Consider the following 17,573-nt stretch of genomic DNA (forward strand, 5'->3'; position numbering starts at 1 on the left):
ATAAAAATACGGCATATTTTAGGACAGCCCCCTTCCTTCCCCCGCAAACGCACACAAAAATCCTGCTTCAGGTCCCCGGCGTGGGGACCTCTGAGAAAAGGGGGCGGAGCCCTGCGGCTGGTTGGCGAGCACGTGGTGCGCCTGCGCAGTGCAGCGGCGCACGTGTTCCATCCGGAAGCGCCTGCGGGGGCTGGAGATTCCTGAGGATGGCCGCCGAAATGGAGGCGCAGAGCGCTGTGGCCGAGGACGGTTTCACCCAGGTCACCCGCAAGGGTGGCCGGAGAGCGAAGAAAAGGCAGGCGGAGGAGCTGTCCGCGGCGGGGGAGGGCGGGGACGCGAGCCGCATGGACGCAGAGGAGGCCCGGCCGGCGAAGAGGCCGGTGTTCCCGCCCCTCTCCGGGGACGGGTTCCTGGTACTGGCGGGACCCGGGACGGGAGTTGGGTTAGGGACCAGGGGGAGGCCAAGTCGGTGGCGATGGTGAAGCTGCATGGGCTCTTCTGAAGCTGAAGTGACTCCGCTGACGTTTAATTCGTTACGAGAAAGGAAGCTTTTTTCGTGTGGATCAGTTGTCATGTTACAGCTCCACCCCCCTTCCTTCAGACATCTGAATTGTGTGTTCTTTTATTGCAGGATGGGAAAGAAGAAACAAGGAAAATTCCAGTCCCGGCTAACAGATACACACCATTAAAAGAGAACTGGATGAAGATATTTACTCCTATTGTAGAACATTTGGGACTTCAGATACGCTTTAACTTGAAATCGAGGAATGTAGAAATCAGGGTATGGAGAATGCCAATCATTTCCAAATATATGGGGATCAACATGCATGAATAGACTTTCCTCAGTGAGACTTATTTTGTTAAATGAGTTTCTCTCAGTTTTCTAATTTAGTGAGTTTGCATTTAACACATATATTACTTGAGTTCATAAATTGAGCCTGAGATTATACCAAAATAGTGGTTATGCTGTGCATATTTTTTTAAAGTATATTTTATTGATTTTCTTTACGGAGAGGAAGGGAGAGGGAAAGAGAGTTAGAAACATGGATCAACTGCTTCCTGCACACCTCCTACCGGGGATGTGCATGCAACCAAGGTACATGCCCTTGACTGGAATGGAACCTGGGACCTTTCAGTCCACGGGACGTCCCTCTATCCACTGAGCCAAACCGGTCAGGGCTGCTGTGCATATTTTTTATAATGTTCTGTGTTGAACTGAGAAAAGGCCAACTAAAGAGGTTGTCATAAACAGAAGTTTGTAAATAATGAGCTGAAGTACTTGCTGCACTATATATTTTATTGGTATTTGGGGAAAATGTATTTTAGGAATAAGTATAAATTATATATATATACACATATATGTTATATACACATATATATAGTACTTACACATATGTATATATATATTTTTTTCCTATGGTGTCAGCCCAGTGGTTCGACAATCAAAATTAATTGACTTTGAGCTTCTTTTTCTGAGTGCCAACTTTGTATCAGAATCAAAGACCAAAGTTAATTATAATCTGTCTTAAGGATGTGGGGAAACTGAGGGTCAAAGGTGTATCTTGGCCAAAGTCATCAAGCTGATACGTGAATTTTGATACTAGTAGGGACCTCTTGGGATCTTCTATCCTGATCCCCTTATTTTACAATGAGAAAACTTAAGACCTAGAGTATTTATGGGACTTGTTCAAGGTCATATATAGGATTGGGATAGGATCCAGTTTTAAAACCGGACTCATACAAGGTCTAGTTTTATACAACCCTGTATGGTTTCAAATTTGTCAAGTATGTGGTCTCCTCAGTTAGATTGTGAGCTTATGTTGGAGAGCGGAAATAACAGTTTTGGAATCAGACCTATGTTCAAATCTTACCTTTTTCACCTTTTAGTACTTTAGTTGCCTGGAACATTAGTCTTTATATCACTTAATATTTAGGGTTGTCGTGAAGCTTAGAGCTATAGTACAGAAAGCACCTTTATAATGCATGTCATTTGCAGTGGTAGGCATTTTATGAATAGCTGTTTCTGTGGTTATTGAATGAACTCTTTGAGCTTGGGATCCCTGCTTAAATCACTCTAGGTAGTTCTTACTGGAGTTGTTGCTGTGGGAAACATTAATACATACATGATTGAAGTTGGGAGATTAGATCACAACTTGCAGGGAAGACTATATTGAAAGATAAGACAACTGGCTCGGGCCTTGACACATTGAGGGGCTGGTGTGAGGACGCTTCAGTGTGCGTGCATTCTGGCTGTGCCAGAGGGATCTTGCTGTTAAACCCAAGTCAGATTTGGATGGAGTACAGTCATTTGACAGCATTTTGGTGGAACTGTCTACCTCTGGAGTTGGGAAAGTTTTATTTTGCAAGTTAAACAGTACTTACCTCAGCAAAAACTGGGTCATGGAGAATACACTGGGGGAAGGGTGGTGGTGAAGAAAATGACAATAAAGGGAAAGGTCATTCCTAGTATTCTGTTAGAATATTATCTTTTTCATCACCACCTGTAATGTGTGCCTCTTTTAAAACAGACTTGTAAAGAAACCAAGGATGTTAGTGCTCTGACAAAAGCCGCCGATTTTGTGAAAGCCTTTATTCTCGGGTTTCAGGTAGAGGTGAGTGATTTCATGACATCTGAAATAGGGGCTTGAAAAATACTCAAAATGAATGTTTCAATGAATTGGGACTTTTTTTTAAATATGAATTTTCTAGTTCCACAATTTGTGAATTTTAGCTTAACACTAATTCTCAGGGATTTTAAATGGAAGGGCTTCACAGTATTCCTTTTTATATTGTAGGATGCACTTGCTCTTATTAGGTTGGATGACCTCTTCTTAGAGTCTTTTGAAATTACAGATGGTGAGTGTATGGCGGTCTTTTGTAATGAAATACTGTCCTTTTGTATATTGTGTTTCTCAACTTTACTAAAGCATCAGTTGATTATTAGCAGCTTTTTAAAAAAATGCATATTTTATGTCTGTTAGGAGGGAAATTGCATTAAAGATTACCTGTTATGTAGAAGTGGGTGGCGTACTGGAATGGCTCGCCTCTTGAGGTCTTGCTTTTCTCATTTAGTGAAGCCTCTAAAGGGAGACCACCTGTCAAGGGCAATAGGAAGAATCGCTGGCAAAGGAGGAAAAACCAAATTCACCATAGAGAATGTGACACGGACGCGGATAGTTCTAGCTGATGTGTAAGTATGTGATCTTGAGAAAATGGTTGTAATTTACATTTGATCTTTTGCTTGGTCATAAAGATAAAATGGCCTCTCAGAAGGTCATAAAAGTTGTATTTTATGCGTAGGGTTGCCACTGAATCTTTGTCAGCATATGGTTCTGGATGAATAGTTACCTACTTTGAAAACAGATTAAGTTAGGAAAATCTTAGAAATTTAGCGTTTTTTTCTCAATTAGCATGAAGGTAATGTTTGGAACCAGTATTAAAAGAAATTACAGGACAGGTTAAAATGTAAATAGTTTCTCAGGGGAATCTATTAAGTCAGTAGGGGAGAGCAAGGAGTGGATGTTTTAAATGCTATTGTGAGACTTTCCTTTAAAATATGTATATAAAGGCCTTTCCTAAAAGGAAGGTGAGTAGTGCACATTGGGCAGAAACGAGAGAACGGTAATATGGGAACATAAATGAGACCGGCTCAACGTAAGGGTGTAGGAAGTCAGGCTGGGATTACCCCTCCGTGAGGTTGAAGGTGCTCTGTTGCCAGGTTGGGATTATTAGCAGATGGCTCAGAGATTATATAATGCACAAAGTTGGGAGACGAAGCAGTTGCCTGCTACTGAATCCAAAAATAATTTTATTTGAAATCGTCTCATCTTTGTTCTAAACTGAGCGGCTCAACTATTTCTGTACTTAAAGAATAACTATAGTAATACATTGGTGGCCCTGTTTACCTGAGGACAGGTGTATTATAATTTTAATCTTTTATGAATTGAGTCTAGGGAGCCAGAGGAAAAGTTTTTTTGAACCAGAAATTTCAAAAATTGTGAAATATATACCATATATTAAAATATAGCCCTAAAAACTTGTTAATTTAGAAATCTAAAAATGAACTGGTTTGCTAATCATATTATGGATATTACATCTTGTATTTATAAGTATTTTTAAGTGTTAACTTAAAAAATGTACTCCTTGAAATAATTTAACAACTTTATTGTGGTATGATTTACGTACAATAACATTCACCTGTTTTAAGTATACAGTTCAGTGAGTTTGGGCAGAGGTACTAGTCCTGTAATCCCACTTCACTCACACAGTTCCATCACCCCAAAAGTTCCTCGTGTACCTTTGCAGCACCATACCCAGGCACTTACTGATCTACTTTGTGTCACTGTGGTTTTGCCTTTTCTAGAAATTCACAGTCTGTAGCCTTTGGTATGTGGCTTCGTTTAGTTAGCATGTTGTTTTGAGTCTCTCCATTTTGTTGGCTGTATCAGTAATTCCTTTTTATTGCCAAGTACCAGTCCAGTGTATGGATATATTGCATTTTGTTTATCCACCCACAGATGATGGACATTGGGACTTTCAATTTGATGCTATTATGAATAATGTTGCTATTTAATTGCTTTTTAGATCTTTTGTGTGTGTGTGTGTTTTTGTAAATTGAATTACTACTAAAAATTAAAGAAATGTAAACTATCTGGTAGTTTTTGCTACAAATAGGCTAATTGGAAATCCACAAGTTGAACAATTTATATTAATTATGATCTTGTCATAAAGTGGACTGTTATGCACCTCTAAATGTTATTTTGGATGAGTTGCTAATCTGGTAAAATACAATATAATGTGAGCAAGATTTAAAACTAAAAACTACTTGCTCCATATAATGCAGATATGTCAGATAGGAAGTCATGTTGACTGTATGTCCAGAGACCTCCATTCCATTCCAACTACTGCCCCATTACTTTGTTTTAGAAGGAAAACTACTGATACTTTATATATTCTTGCTGTCTCTGTGTTCTCATCTTTCATGCTTTATTTTAAAGAATTTTATTTTTGTCAGACATATACATATTTTACAAAGCCAAAAATTTCTACTACCTACCTCCATTTCCTCCTCTTTAGAGGAGCCAATTTCAACTCTTAGTGAATTTTTAAAAATTATTTATCTCCGTATTTCCAAATATTTATATGCCAGCTTCTTGATTTTTTTTCAGATTCATTGTTGACTACTATAAATGATGAGGATTTAGCTTTCTTTCACCCCTCCCCTCCACCCACACACTCAACATTTCTCACGATCCAGTTTACTGTTCTTCCCCATCCTGTCTGTGCATTGTGTATTTTGTTAGACCAGTGTTCAGTATTACCTGCTGACAGGCTTTGGAGCCTGTTATGGAAGACAGTGTGCAAATGTTTGCTTGACATTGCCCATTTATAACATGATACTTCTTCAGCTGAGCCTGGTACCCATGTTTTTTACCTTCTCCAATAAACAGCTCCCCTCTCCCCCCAATAATTTTGTCAGAGTTACAGAGGGGTGGTTGCCTGTTTGCATGGAATGGGGAAGAAAACCTGGGGATCATCCTGAATAGACTTTAACTGATTTTTTTGTTTGTAGCTTTACTCTTACCCCAATTTCAGAAATACCTGAGCCTATGGGGGGAGAGCTTTCTGCTTGATGTTCCCACTGCCGATTTTGGATGGTTTACTGACACTTTGGAAGATGAGTTGAAAAGGCAGAATGCTCTCTTTTAGATCTTTAAGTCCTTCAGCAAGGAACTCCCATTAAAATGGTCTGGGTGATCCTCAGTGAGTACTGAAGAGATTTAGGTTATCTTAGAAAGCTATATAGTTGAAATCCAAAGATGTTTTAATTAAGTATAGTATTCCTTGCATTTCTGGGTAATCAATAATCCCAGCTCTGCCAGTGTGTAATCTTGGACAGGTTTCTTGTAAACCTTTTCATCATCTGTAAAACGGTAATAGCATCTACCTAATGATTCTCCTATGAGGGTTAAAGGAGAACAAGTGTATGAAGCTCTAACACACAGAAGCACTTACTAGTTCTTGGATGGTGGTCATTATATACCCAAAATCTAATGTCTTAGTTTTGTTTTTATGTTTAGTTTCTGTATTTTCTAATATTTTTTATATTGGGACATAATTCACATGCTATAAAATTCCCCCTTTCAAATTGGGTTCTTAGCATGTTTGCAGAGTTGTGCAGCCATCGTCACAGCCTTTACTTAGAAATCTGTATCTATGATTTTTCAGTTTCTGGATTATAAGACTTGGCTAAGGAAATGTGTTTTGTTGCTAACTTGTCTCACTTTTTCTTGCAGGAAAGTTCATATCCTTGGCTCTTTCCAAAACATCAAGATGGCAAGAACTGCCATTTGCAACCTCATCCTGGGTAATCGTTTATTTCTTTGTATTTTCTCTGAAAAGAAAAGAATAGAGGATCTAGAATAAACCAGATTTGTACATCAGTTTAGAGAAATGTTCATGATAGCAAATAGAGACTCTTGGGGGCAGGCAAATGAGAACCTGAGAGAAAAAAGTAGGAATCTTTTTGCTTGGATTCCATGTCTGCTAAAGAGAAAGGATTTATTGGCTTGTATTGCTTAAATCTTCACTGTCTTTCCCTGATGAATGACATGCACAGAAAAGCCATTTCAGAGCGTCAGGCAATGACACCATATGTTAGGTTCAACAAAAAGGGAGCTGGTGATCAGCACCAATCGACCTAATCCACTTGGTCCCATTTCCCACAGGGCAGCAGAATCAGTAACTTGGACAGGAGTTACAGGGAGTGTAGAAATATACTCAGAAAACACTGGAGATTCTCCCTTGGTGCCCAGGTCTGACTAACTAGCTTCCTTCCTAAATATTTTGGCTCTTAGGATTTAAAATGGATTTTTTGGAGAATATTTGGGTATGGTTTCCTTTTTAGGCCTTTTGTTAAAGATAGATCCAATGGAAAATGTTCCTTTTCTTTTTAGAGTTTTATAGACCATTTCCAATGTAGCTTCTATATATGTGAGTATAATTCTACAGATAAATAAGCTTGTTTTGTTTCCTCTACAGGAAATCCTCCATCAAAGGTTTATGGCAATATTCGAGCTGTGGCTAGCAGAGCAGCAGATCGATTCTGATTTCAAATCAGAGACTTTTTCTTGTCTTTGGACTGTAGAGAAGAGCTTACAAGTGGTCCCAAGAAACCATGTGAAGAATTTTCGGTCACTTTAAACCTTAGTCTCTGTTCTTCAGTTCTTAGCTAGAAGCATAAACCCGAAAGGAAAAATTCGATAGCATTCATTCAACAGCTTTGAGGATAACTTAAGTATCAAAATTTCATACCATTATTATACTTAAACATTAATTATAATTTATTTTGTTTTAAATTACATGCATAATTTTTAGTTCTCTTATTTGGAGGGAATATTCTTATTTTTCTATTTGAATTTGTGTTATTAAATTACAGATTTATAAACATTTCTTTCCTATGAGTTGTAATTAAAGAACTATTCCCAGAAAACCTCTCTGAATCATGTCCCTCAATACTGGTGATGTGCCTATTTTAGAATCAGGTCATAAGCAGTATTTTGGCTATGCTGTGTGAACCAAAAGGCTAATCTTTCTACCTGTTTTGCCACTTGTAAAATTAAAAGTTTTTATCACAATACAAGGCTGACATGTTATTTTTCACATAAGTATATAAGTTGGGTTTATTTCTTCTAAGTAGTAAAATATGGTAAAATAATGTTTTTACTCCTAAGAAAATATGTTCTACAAGTGTAATAGTTGTTTTAACTAGTGTCTGCCTAATTAAATGTTATGATTCGGCTTACGCATTTTTTAAACGAACTCTAAAGTTCATGTAAGAACAAGAAAAGTATTCAGCTTCTGTTTCATTTATATCAGTTACATGTGCCACTGTTACAATGTAGTCTGTACATTGTATGGGATTGGATATATTTACATATTTTAGTGGGAATCCATTGAGGAATTGCTGGAAAAATTTCCCACCCCAAATAGTTTTTTATACTTTGGCAGCACAGCAGCATGAAGAGTATGTACAATGGTAGCAAATCTCTTCATTCGTAAACTTTGAGCACCTTGAGTTCTAGGTGTCTCCGAGGGAGCAGTACTACTTGGGGTTTGAAAGGGAGACAAAATGTAGAGGAAACTCAATTCTTGTAATGGGAATAACCAAGAAGGAATTAAGAGATAAATCTGATTATCACAGTGATAGTTGATCTTATCACTAAATCAGCACCTCAAAACTTTAGCCATGGTATCTGTTTCTATGCCATTTGTCATGCTATACTGTAATTATAGTGTCTGCCTCTCATCCTACTTAGTATCTAGCACAATTTCTGACTAACAATTTACATTTTAGCTGGAGAATGGACACGAGTAGTCTTTTCTTAGTGGCTGGTAAGGGGGGAGGCGTAGGTGTTTCCTCCTAGTCATTCCAGAAGATTTGGGTTCCAGTACTTATGCTACCTAGAATTAGGATGATAGAGAAGAAAGCTCATGTTCATCAAGAATCTGGGAAAGAGACCTAACTTTCCTGATCTCAGCCATGTTAAGATGGGGCCAGCATGCTTAATGTTAGATTACTGAAAGTATACAGTGACAATGTACATAGCCATCCTAGCACTTGTAAAATGCTCCTGTGGAAATGCTAATTACTTATCTGGTCAAATACACGAAGTAAATCTGTAGGAGTTTTGAGAACAAGGAATTGCTCATTTGATCTGGTTAGCTGATAGATTTATAATGCCCAGGGAAAGTGAAAGGTTGAAGTGGCAAAGGACTTTAAATGTTATGTAATGCAATGAGATTTTTGAGTTTGGGGGAATTTTTAAAGACTAAGGATTAATGTTTCAAGACACATGAGTTTGAACAATATTTAAGTCCTGGAAACTATCCAGAAAGATTGAGATGCTTTTTCACGATCTTGTGCACTTTTAAATTGTGGTAAACACACAAAATTTACCATTTTAACCATTTTTAAGTATACATTGTACAATCATCACCATCATCCATCTCCACAAGTTTACCTTCCCTAACTGAAACTGTACCCATGAAACACTAATTCCCCAATTCCTCCTCCTCCCTTGGCAACCACCATTCTACTTTCTCTGAATTTGAGAACTCAGGGAACTCATATAAGTAGAATCACACAGTATTTGGGTTTTTTGTTGTTTTTTTTTAAATTTAATAAACCTTTATTGTTCAGATTATTACAGTTGTTCCTCTTATTTCCCACCATAGCTCCCCTCCACCTGGTTCCCATCCCACCCTCTTCCCTTACCTCCCCCCCCACCACTGTCCTCATCCATAGGTGTACAATTTTTGTCCAGTCTCTTCCTGCACTCCTTTACCCCTGAGAGTTGTCAGTCCACTCCCTTTCTATGCTCCTGATTCTATTATATTCACCAGTTTATTCTGTACATATTTTAGATTCACTTGTTGATAGATATGTATTTGTTGTTCATAATTTTTATCTTTACCTTTTTCTTCTTCCTCTTCTTAGAGAATACCTTTCAGCATTTCATATAATACTGGTTTGGTGTTGATGAACTCCTTTAGCTTTTTCTTATCTGTGAAGCTCTTTAGCTGCCCTTCAAATCTGATTGTCAGCTTGGCTGGGTAGAGTAGTCTTGGTTGTAGGTTCTTGCTATTCAGCACTTTGACTATTTCTTGCCACTCCCGTCTGGCCTGCATAGTTTCTGTTGAGAAATCAGCTGACAATCGTATGGGTGCTCCCTTGTAGGTAATTAACTGTTTTTCTCTTGCTGCTTTTAATATTCTCTCTTTGTCTTTTGCCCTTGGCATTTTAATTATGATGTGTCTTGGTGTGGTCCTCTTTGGATTCCTCTTGTTTGGGGTTCTGTGTGCTTCCTTTACTTGTAAGTCTATTTCTTTCACCAGGTGGGGGAAGTTTTCAGTCATTATTTCTTCAAATAGGTTTTCAGTATCTTGCTCTCTCTCTTCTTCTGGCACCCCCATAATTCTGATGTTGGTACACTTGAAGTTATCCCAGAGGCTTCTTACACTATCTTCAAATTTTTGGATTCTTTTTTCTTTTAGCTTTTCCAGTTGAGTTATTTTTGCTTCTTTGTATTTCAAATCTTTGACTTGATTCTTACGTTCCTCTAGTTTGCTGTTGGGGGTGTCTGTATAATATTTTTTATTTCAGTCAGTGTATGATTAATTTCTAGTTGGTCCTTTTCCATATCCTCGAGGGTCTCTCACATACCCTCGAGGGTCTCGCTAAATTTATCGGCCTTTTCTAGGAAATCCTTGAAAAACCTTATAACCGTGGTTTTGAACTCTATGTCCAGTCGTTTGTTTTCTTCCATTTCTTTGGTTTGTGATGTTTCTTTGTCTCCCCATTTTCGCTGCTTCCCTGAGTTGGTAGGGTAGCTTTGTGTGCTAGTTGTCCTATATGGGCCAGTGGCTTGGCCTCCCCAGTTACCTGAGGTGGACACTCTTGGTGCCCCCCTTTGTGGACTGTGTACAACCTTGTTGTTGTTAAGTCTTGATTGTTGTTGGTATCAGTGGGAGGAGTTGACCTCCAGGCCAATTGGCTGTTAGGATCAGCTGTGTCTACGCTGGGAGACAGCCTTATTTGACTAGACTTGCAAAATTGTAAAAGCCTCTGTGCTCAGCTTGGATGGGGCGGAGTTTCAGGGTGGAGCCTACAGCCTTGGCTTCCTGTCGGCCCCGCCCTATGAGGTTCCTGGGTCTCAGTGTCCCTCGGTACTCACTGCAAGCACCTCTGAGAGAAAGGCGCCCTCGAGTTTCACCCGCTGCCAGACAGTCTAGTCTCTCCCCCAATGAATCTGGATTCTCAGATTCTCGCCCGGAACTGGGGTTTCAGTGCAGTCGGAACTGGGGCTCAGCGCAGTCTGGAGCTTTTGTCTCCTTCCCACCAGGGCAATTCAACGGCACAGTCAACAGACCATCCTCTGCACACATTCCCGTGCGCGCCTCCAGTGCTCTGCCTTTCGCCGCTTCTCTGCATTTCCGCCTTACAGCCCAGATTCCCCCAGCATGAGCCTGGCTTCCCAGGGTCTTGCCCAGAACTGGGGTTTCAGTGCAGTCGGAACTGGGGTTTAGCGCAGTCTGGAGCTTTTGTCTCCTTCCCGCTAGGGCAATCCTGCGGCACACTCAACAGTCCGTCCTCTGCGCGTATTCACGTGCGCACCTCCGGAGCTCTGCCTTTTGCCGCTCCCCTGAGTTTCTGCCTTACAGCCCAGATTCCCCCAGTATGAGCCTGGGTCCCCAGGGTCTCGCCCAGAACTGGGGTTCAGCGCAGTCCGGAGCTTTTATCTCCTTCCCGCTAGAGAACACCAGCCAGGCATTCAACCGCCTGTCCTCTCTGGCTCCGTCGTCTCCGCACGCGCCATGTCTCCGTACCTCAGTCTTTTACAGCTCCTCTGATTTTCCTTATGGTTTTCTCTTTCCTTCTAGTTGTAGGATTTCCAGTCAGCCAGCTTTCCTGTGGTTCTGGATGATGTCCGTTTTGTCTTTTAGTTGTATTTTTGAAATTATTGTGCGAGGCTGCAGTTTAGGTGTTTACCTATGCCGTCATCTTGGTTTCTCCAATCACACAGTATTTGTTCTTTTGTAACTGCTTATCTGGGTCTTAACGACCAGTTAACAACCTGAGGCTGCCCAACTGGGAGTCAGTGCTGGCCCCGCCCCCAAGCAAGTGATAAGGGGGGGTGTGCAATCAGGCAGGCAAGCAGAGGTGTTAAGGGTAATCAGGTAGGCAGACCAGTGGTTAGGGGTGATCAGGTAGGCAGGCAAGTGGTTAGGGGAGATCAGGTAGGCAGACGGCCCCTCCCCGGGCTGGCCCTGCCCCCAAGCAATCGGTTAGGGGCAATCAGGCAGGCAGGCAGAATGGTTAGGGGTGATCAGGTAGGCAGACAGCCCCTCGTTAGGCTGGCCCCACCCCCCAGCAAAGAAAGAGGGAGGCACTGGCCAGCCAAGCCATTGCACCCCAGTCTGTCGCCTGCAAAGGGATGCCACTGGTGGCAGGGGAGGGGGGACAGCGCTGCACAGATAGCAAGCAGTGGCATCAGCGGGGGTGGGGCCAGCTGCCTGCAGCCCGGAGAAGGAAAGCCCTGATAGGCCCTGATCTCAGGCCAGGCCTAGGGACATTACCCGAGGTGTCCTGGATTGTGAAAGGGTGCAGGCCGGGCTGAGGGACCTCCCACCTCTCTGAGTGCACAAATTGTCATGCACCGGGCCTCTAGTCCTATATAATAAAGAGCTAATATGCTAATTAGACTGAACAGCCGAACAACTGTCTGGACGATCTGGACGAAGCTGGGGCTGGGAGGGCTGGCCGAGGCAGCCAGGGCTGCGAGGGCCAAGCCCCATGCACAAATTTCATGCATCGGGCCTCTAGTTTTATATAATGTCTTCAAGGTGCTCCCTGTTATAGCATGTATCAATTTCCTTCCTTTTAAATATTCCATTGTATGTATACCATCTGTCAGGTACATTTGGATTGCTTGTACCTTTTGGCTATTGTAAATGATGCTGCTATGAACATATCTGTGGGTATACAAATAAACACCCATGTTGGAGGCTAAAGAACAGTAGTTAGCAAACCCTTGCTGTGGAAAGACTGCAGCACACCCGTTAAGAGTCCCTTCTTTTAACTTCAGGGTGTATACCTAGAAGTGATAAAGCAGATTTGTTTTTACCTCCGGATTACATCAATTTACCAGTTTTTTAAAAAATCCAAAAGAATGAAAAGAAGACTAATGGCTGTGGAAGCCCACCAAAGACCAGTGTGAATACACTCAGGTTCCAAATATTTTATTTTTTTATTCATACAGTATGAAGTTTTCTAAAGATCCCACAACATGATGTTTCATGCAGAAGAAAAACTAAACATTCAACATAAACCACCCTCCCCCCACCCACACACACTAAAAAAAAAAAAAAAAAAAAAGAAAAAAAACCCTCATTCCCCAGTAAGGAAATAATGTTTGCACTATTTTTCTGTAACGCCAGCCAAGATATGCACAAGCAAGAGAAATAGAAAGCATTTGCTAAAATATTTGTAACAAATACTTATGTACAAAAAATTCACAAAAGACTAGTTCCCCCTTGAAGCAGAGCACATGGCAGTTGACACTGGAACAGATCAAACCACTGGCTGGGATTATAAACCACGTACTGATCCAGAGGAAGAAAGTTACATGTAGTGGAGATTTTCAGTTTGAACATTAACATTTCCAAAGTTTGGCAACATTATCTTTTAAAATTATGCAAATTATGTAAACAAGAGGTACATTTTAAATCGATCTACATGCAAAACTCCATGTCATGCAAGGACACCAAGCACCGAGATTTTTCTCTCACAGACAGAGCCCATGATGTGCAGCACTCAGTTGAAGGAACAGCAATAGCAGGCAGGTACGCCCAATTTAAGATTCATTCACCTTGACTCAACCTGCCCTTTCCCACTCATGACTATAAAACCAGTTTTATTGAAAATCTGTATTGGGAAAGATTACTGTCCTAGAAAGCTAACCATACATTTTCTTCCAGCCAACAGTACCTTTGCAGAAAAGGGAAGGGACAATAACAAGTGGTGGAACATGATACACTACTTTTATATCACACAAATTTATTAAGTTATCCATTACAAATATGAGCAAATCAAGGAAGAAAATTTTCATGCACTCTTTATGCCTTATGGTAAAGAAATTTAAGAGGTATAAATTTGGATAAAAATTTTCTCTTCTGTGGCATACACATAAGTAAGATTTCTCCCATTTAAATCACAAATATATGTTGGGTGTTTAGATACATACATGCAATTTAAATATCACCCAAGTTTCAAATTAGCTGCAAGTCTTTTGAAACACAGAGGGGAAGTTTGCAGTTCAAACTTAGGTTTAATTACAAGTTATTTACCCACGTAATAAAACAAATGGATATGCAAGTACTCTTCATTAAGTAATGTCAAAGATAAATTATGATTGCCTCACATAGCTTCTGGCCTTTATGTATGAAATCACAACTGAAACTTACATGTACTCAGGGACATTTAATAAATGTAATGGCTCCCTGTTATGAAGTAACAGAATGAAGCAGCTATAAGCTTTGTGCAGGCACTATATGAACACAAGAACGAGCTCTTGGCAGTAGCACTGACTATACTTTCTCCTCAAGCAAAGATGTAATAAAAGCTGCTCAGCAATGAGACATAGTCCCTGGAAATATATTCATAGGTATAAATAAAGTTACAAACTCCTTTGTTACAAAAATGTAGTTAAGGTAAATAATAGGACGTTAACAAATGCTTTGTCAATCTCTCAAAGGAGAAAGCACAAGAAAGAAAGTAGCTGGCCTAACACCCGGCTCAAATTGTACAATCTTCTACCTATATAAAAAACTGTGTGAAATAAAAGTAAGGATGTTTTATGTTCTGCTTGGCACTTTTGTACTCTATCATTTTGTTTCTGAATCAAGTATATTAAATTAAAGCCAACCTACTACACATATAGAAAGCTACATATATCTATATATAAATATTTACATATGTATATATAGATACTTTCTTGTTATAAAAGATGAAGAAAAATAAATTAAAAAGCCAACCCCTTCCCTTTCTTCACCACATTGATATGCTCTTTTCATGTTGCTGTCCTTCAGACTTTAAAGTGCTACACGAAGTTATTGAGAGAATAAGAGTTCAATAACACTTAGTTGGCTTCATGAGGCTCATGTTGGAAAATGTGGCTTCACAGAGAAAAATACTTCCATTTAAATACACAGAGAGCATTGCTGGACGTCTTGAGCAGATCTTCAGAGATGGAGAAGAAAGCAAAAGTGTTGGGTGGTACTCTTAAAAAAAGAGTCACACATCTACCACCATCTTTTTGTGGATATCTAGGCCACCTACAACCTGCAATGGAACAAATCAAGCTTAGCCATGTTGGAGAAATTCCTTTTTACTAGTCTAAGCACTTTATTAAAACATACTATTTTAACCATTTTCAGAAGTTGTGTTTTTTCTTTTGTTAAAGTTACATTGCCTCTAGTTAGAATTTTCATGGCTTCTTTCTTTCAGGAGTGTGGGCAAACGTACTCGGTAAAGGGCCAGATAGTAGTATTTTAGATTTTGTAGACCATATATAGTTTCTCTTGCCTTTTCTTTTTCCCCTTAAAAGTGCAAAAAACAAGAACAAAAACTTTCTTAGCTCAAAGATGCACACAGTAGGCCATAGGCAGGATTTGGTCCACTCTGTAGTTTGCCGACGCCTACCCTTAGTAGTTTTAGAGTAAATGATAACCAAATGTTACAATAAGAGTTGTGCTCCAAAACCAAGTATGGGCTTCACTCTCAGTCTATTTTAGAAAAATTAAAAAGTACCAAGTAAGATTTTCTGCACATTATTTTACCATGGAATCAAATATACATAAAGTTCTTATAGACATCTAATCTACTAACATGGAAATCTAATCATGTAATTATCTGTATTATTATTTGGGGAATAAACTTTATTAAGTATACTCTACATAAAGAAAGTGTATTAAGTCATAAATGTTCATAGCTTGATGATTTTTCCTAGAGTAAACACCCAAGTAACCAGCATCCAGATCACTACACTGAGAATCAACCCCTGTCCTGCACCAGCCATCTCCCTCCTCCTGCCCCACCAGAGGTAGCTAGCCACTCTCATACCTTTACCACCATGGATTAGTTGGGTCTTTTATACATTACTTTTTAAAAAGAATACTATTTAGAAGAAGTATTTATACTTTTACAAATCAAATCTCTTTCTTGTCTGGCTTGTTTCACTCAATATTGTTTGTGAGATTATTTCATGTTGCCATTTACAGTGACATCTGTTTAATTTTTTAAAAATATATTTTATTGATTTTTTACAGAGAGGAAGGGAAAGGGATAGAGAGCTAGAAACATCGATGAGAGAGAAACATCGACCAGCTGCCTCCTGCACACCCCCCACCGGGGATGTGCCCGCAACCAATGTACATGCCCTTGACCGGAATCAAACCTGGGACCCCTCAGTCCGCAGGCCGACACTTTATCCACTGAGCCAAACCGGTTTCGGCATATCTGTTTAATTTTTAACTTAAACTTACTGATTAAAAAATGTTTACCTGAATAATAAATGTTAAAATCAATTAGTTCTACAATTTCTGCTATTTATACAGCAGTTTGCTACCCTGCCCTCATTCTCTATTTCTTCCTTTTATTAAGCATTCATTTTCAGTTTTACCTACAGGTCTTGAAATAACATTCCTACATTGTCTTTTATTGTATTCAAAGTTATAAGCATTATTCATTGACTTCCCAGCACAGAAGATTTAGCTCTTTCTCACAAACCACTCTCGTCTATCTCCTACCCCATATACATACTTCCCACCTCCTTATTTTTTACACCTCATTTTTATTAGACAGAAACTCAGTATTTTAATTATCACTATTTAATACTATTTACAACAGAAATGTACGCTGTAATCCCGCCCCCATATTTGTTTTGCTACAGTTAGTAATTATCTGCTCTTTTCCTTTGTTGGGTTTTCTATGCATTTATCATTAATTCAATCTCAAACTTCTGTTCTAAATACATTTAACTATATTATGTAATTCTATCAATTTTATTGTCATTAAGTCACTCCCAGAGCTTTCCCACCTGCTGCAATCCAGGCCCGTCATCTCTGAATCTCCCCTTCACCATCCTAGAGATTTCCTTCTTTCTCATGTTGGACCCTATGTTTCCTGGATCTCACATTATTTCTTTTTGATTTACAACTTTACTTCAATGGGAGCACATCCTCCAGGAGTTTCCCAAAAAAACAGAGGCCTTCCACACCTGAAAATGTCTTTATTCTTCCATGTAGTTTGAGTTTGTAAATAATTATAGTTTGGAAATAACTATTCGCCAGAATTGTGAAGGCGATGCTCCATTGTCTTCTAGTTTCTAATTTGCTACTGAGAAATTGGCACTATGATTCTTGAGTCTTTGTATGAAGCTCCTCTCCCACCCCAGCTCTTTGGAAATTTGTAGAACCACTTCTCTGTTTCCATTGTTTTAAAAATTCATGACAATGTGCCTAGGTCCAGATTATTTTTATATACTATGCTATGTACTTTAGTGAGTCCTTTCAGTCAGGAAACTCATTACTTTTGATTCATTATCCTTGATTCATTTTTGATGACTTCCTTCCCTCCATTTTCTTTCTGGAACACCTGGCAATTAGGTGTTAAATCTCCTGAAATGAAACTCTAAATTTAAGTTTCCAAGAGCTCTTGTAAATATTATCCAGTTTTTGTTTCAAAGATTTAATATATTATGTCCCTGAGGATAATGACAGATTTTCATTTTGCTTTTCAAGTTTTATTGGACTAGCAAAAAAGTTTTTCCAAGCTTCATTTTGGGGCTTGGCTTCATCTTTACATTCCACATTAGAAGTTTTCCTCTCATGTCTGGTGACCCTTGGCTCTCTGCTTCTGTAGAAAGGACACCGGAACTTCATGTACAAGGTAGGGCTGTTGACTATGGGTATACTGAGTGATCTGCTTTGGGAAGATCAGATTTCCCCAAGAG

General features: G+C 39.4%; 2 protein-coding genes across 2 annotated transcripts in view; one reads left to right on the forward strand and one right to left on the reverse strand.

Moving 5' to 3' along the window:
• Positions 1-150: 150 nt before the first annotated feature.
• On the forward strand, positions 151-9,110 carry PNO1 (partner of NOB1 homolog). Its single transcript, XM_079791725.1, has 7 exons — positions 151-413; positions 632-781; positions 2,529-2,612; positions 2,796-2,856; positions 3,073-3,190; positions 6,297-6,367; positions 7,042-9,110. The coding sequence occupies exons 1-7, from the start codon at positions 207-209 to the stop codon at positions 7,107-7,109; spliced, it is 759 nt and encodes a 252-aa protein (XP_079647851.1). The 5' UTR covers positions 151-206; the 3' UTR covers positions 7,110-9,110.
• Positions 9,111-11,686: 2,576 nt separating this feature from the next.
• PPP3R1 (protein phosphatase 3 regulatory subunit B, alpha) overlaps positions 11,687-17,573 on the reverse strand; it is a 67,335-nt gene continuing 61,448 nt past the window's right edge. Inside the window, exon 6 of the mRNA XM_079791825.1 lies at positions 11,687-14,902. Within this exon, the coding sequence (XP_079647951.1) occupies positions 14,855-14,902 (48 nt within the window). The 3' untranslated portion in view covers positions 11,687-14,854. The remainder of the gene's footprint in view (positions 14,903-17,573) is intronic.

The sequence above is a fragment of the Cnephaeus nilssonii genome, assembly GCF_951640355.1.
Source record: "Cnephaeus nilssonii genome assembly, chromosome: 15".
NCBI classification, from domain to species: Eukaryota; Metazoa; Chordata; class Mammalia; order Chiroptera; family Vespertilionidae; genus Cnephaeus; species Cnephaeus nilssonii.

What these genes read in the sequence shown, in the direction of transcription:
- PNO1 (XM_079791725.1), top strand. Translation starts at nt 207, where the DNA reads ATGGCCGCCGAAATGGAGGCGCAGAGCGCTGTGGCCGAGGACGGTTTC. An exon ending in TCTCCGGGGACGGGTTCCTG is followed by an intron (nt 414 to 631) that starts GTACTGGCGGGA and finishes CTTTTATTGCAG; the next exon opens with GATGGGAAAGAAGAAACAAG. An exon ending in TTCTCGGGTTTCAGGTAGAG is followed by an intron (nt 2,613 to 2,795) that starts GTGAGTGATTTC and finishes TTTATATTGTAG; the next exon opens with GATGCACTTGCTCTTATTAG.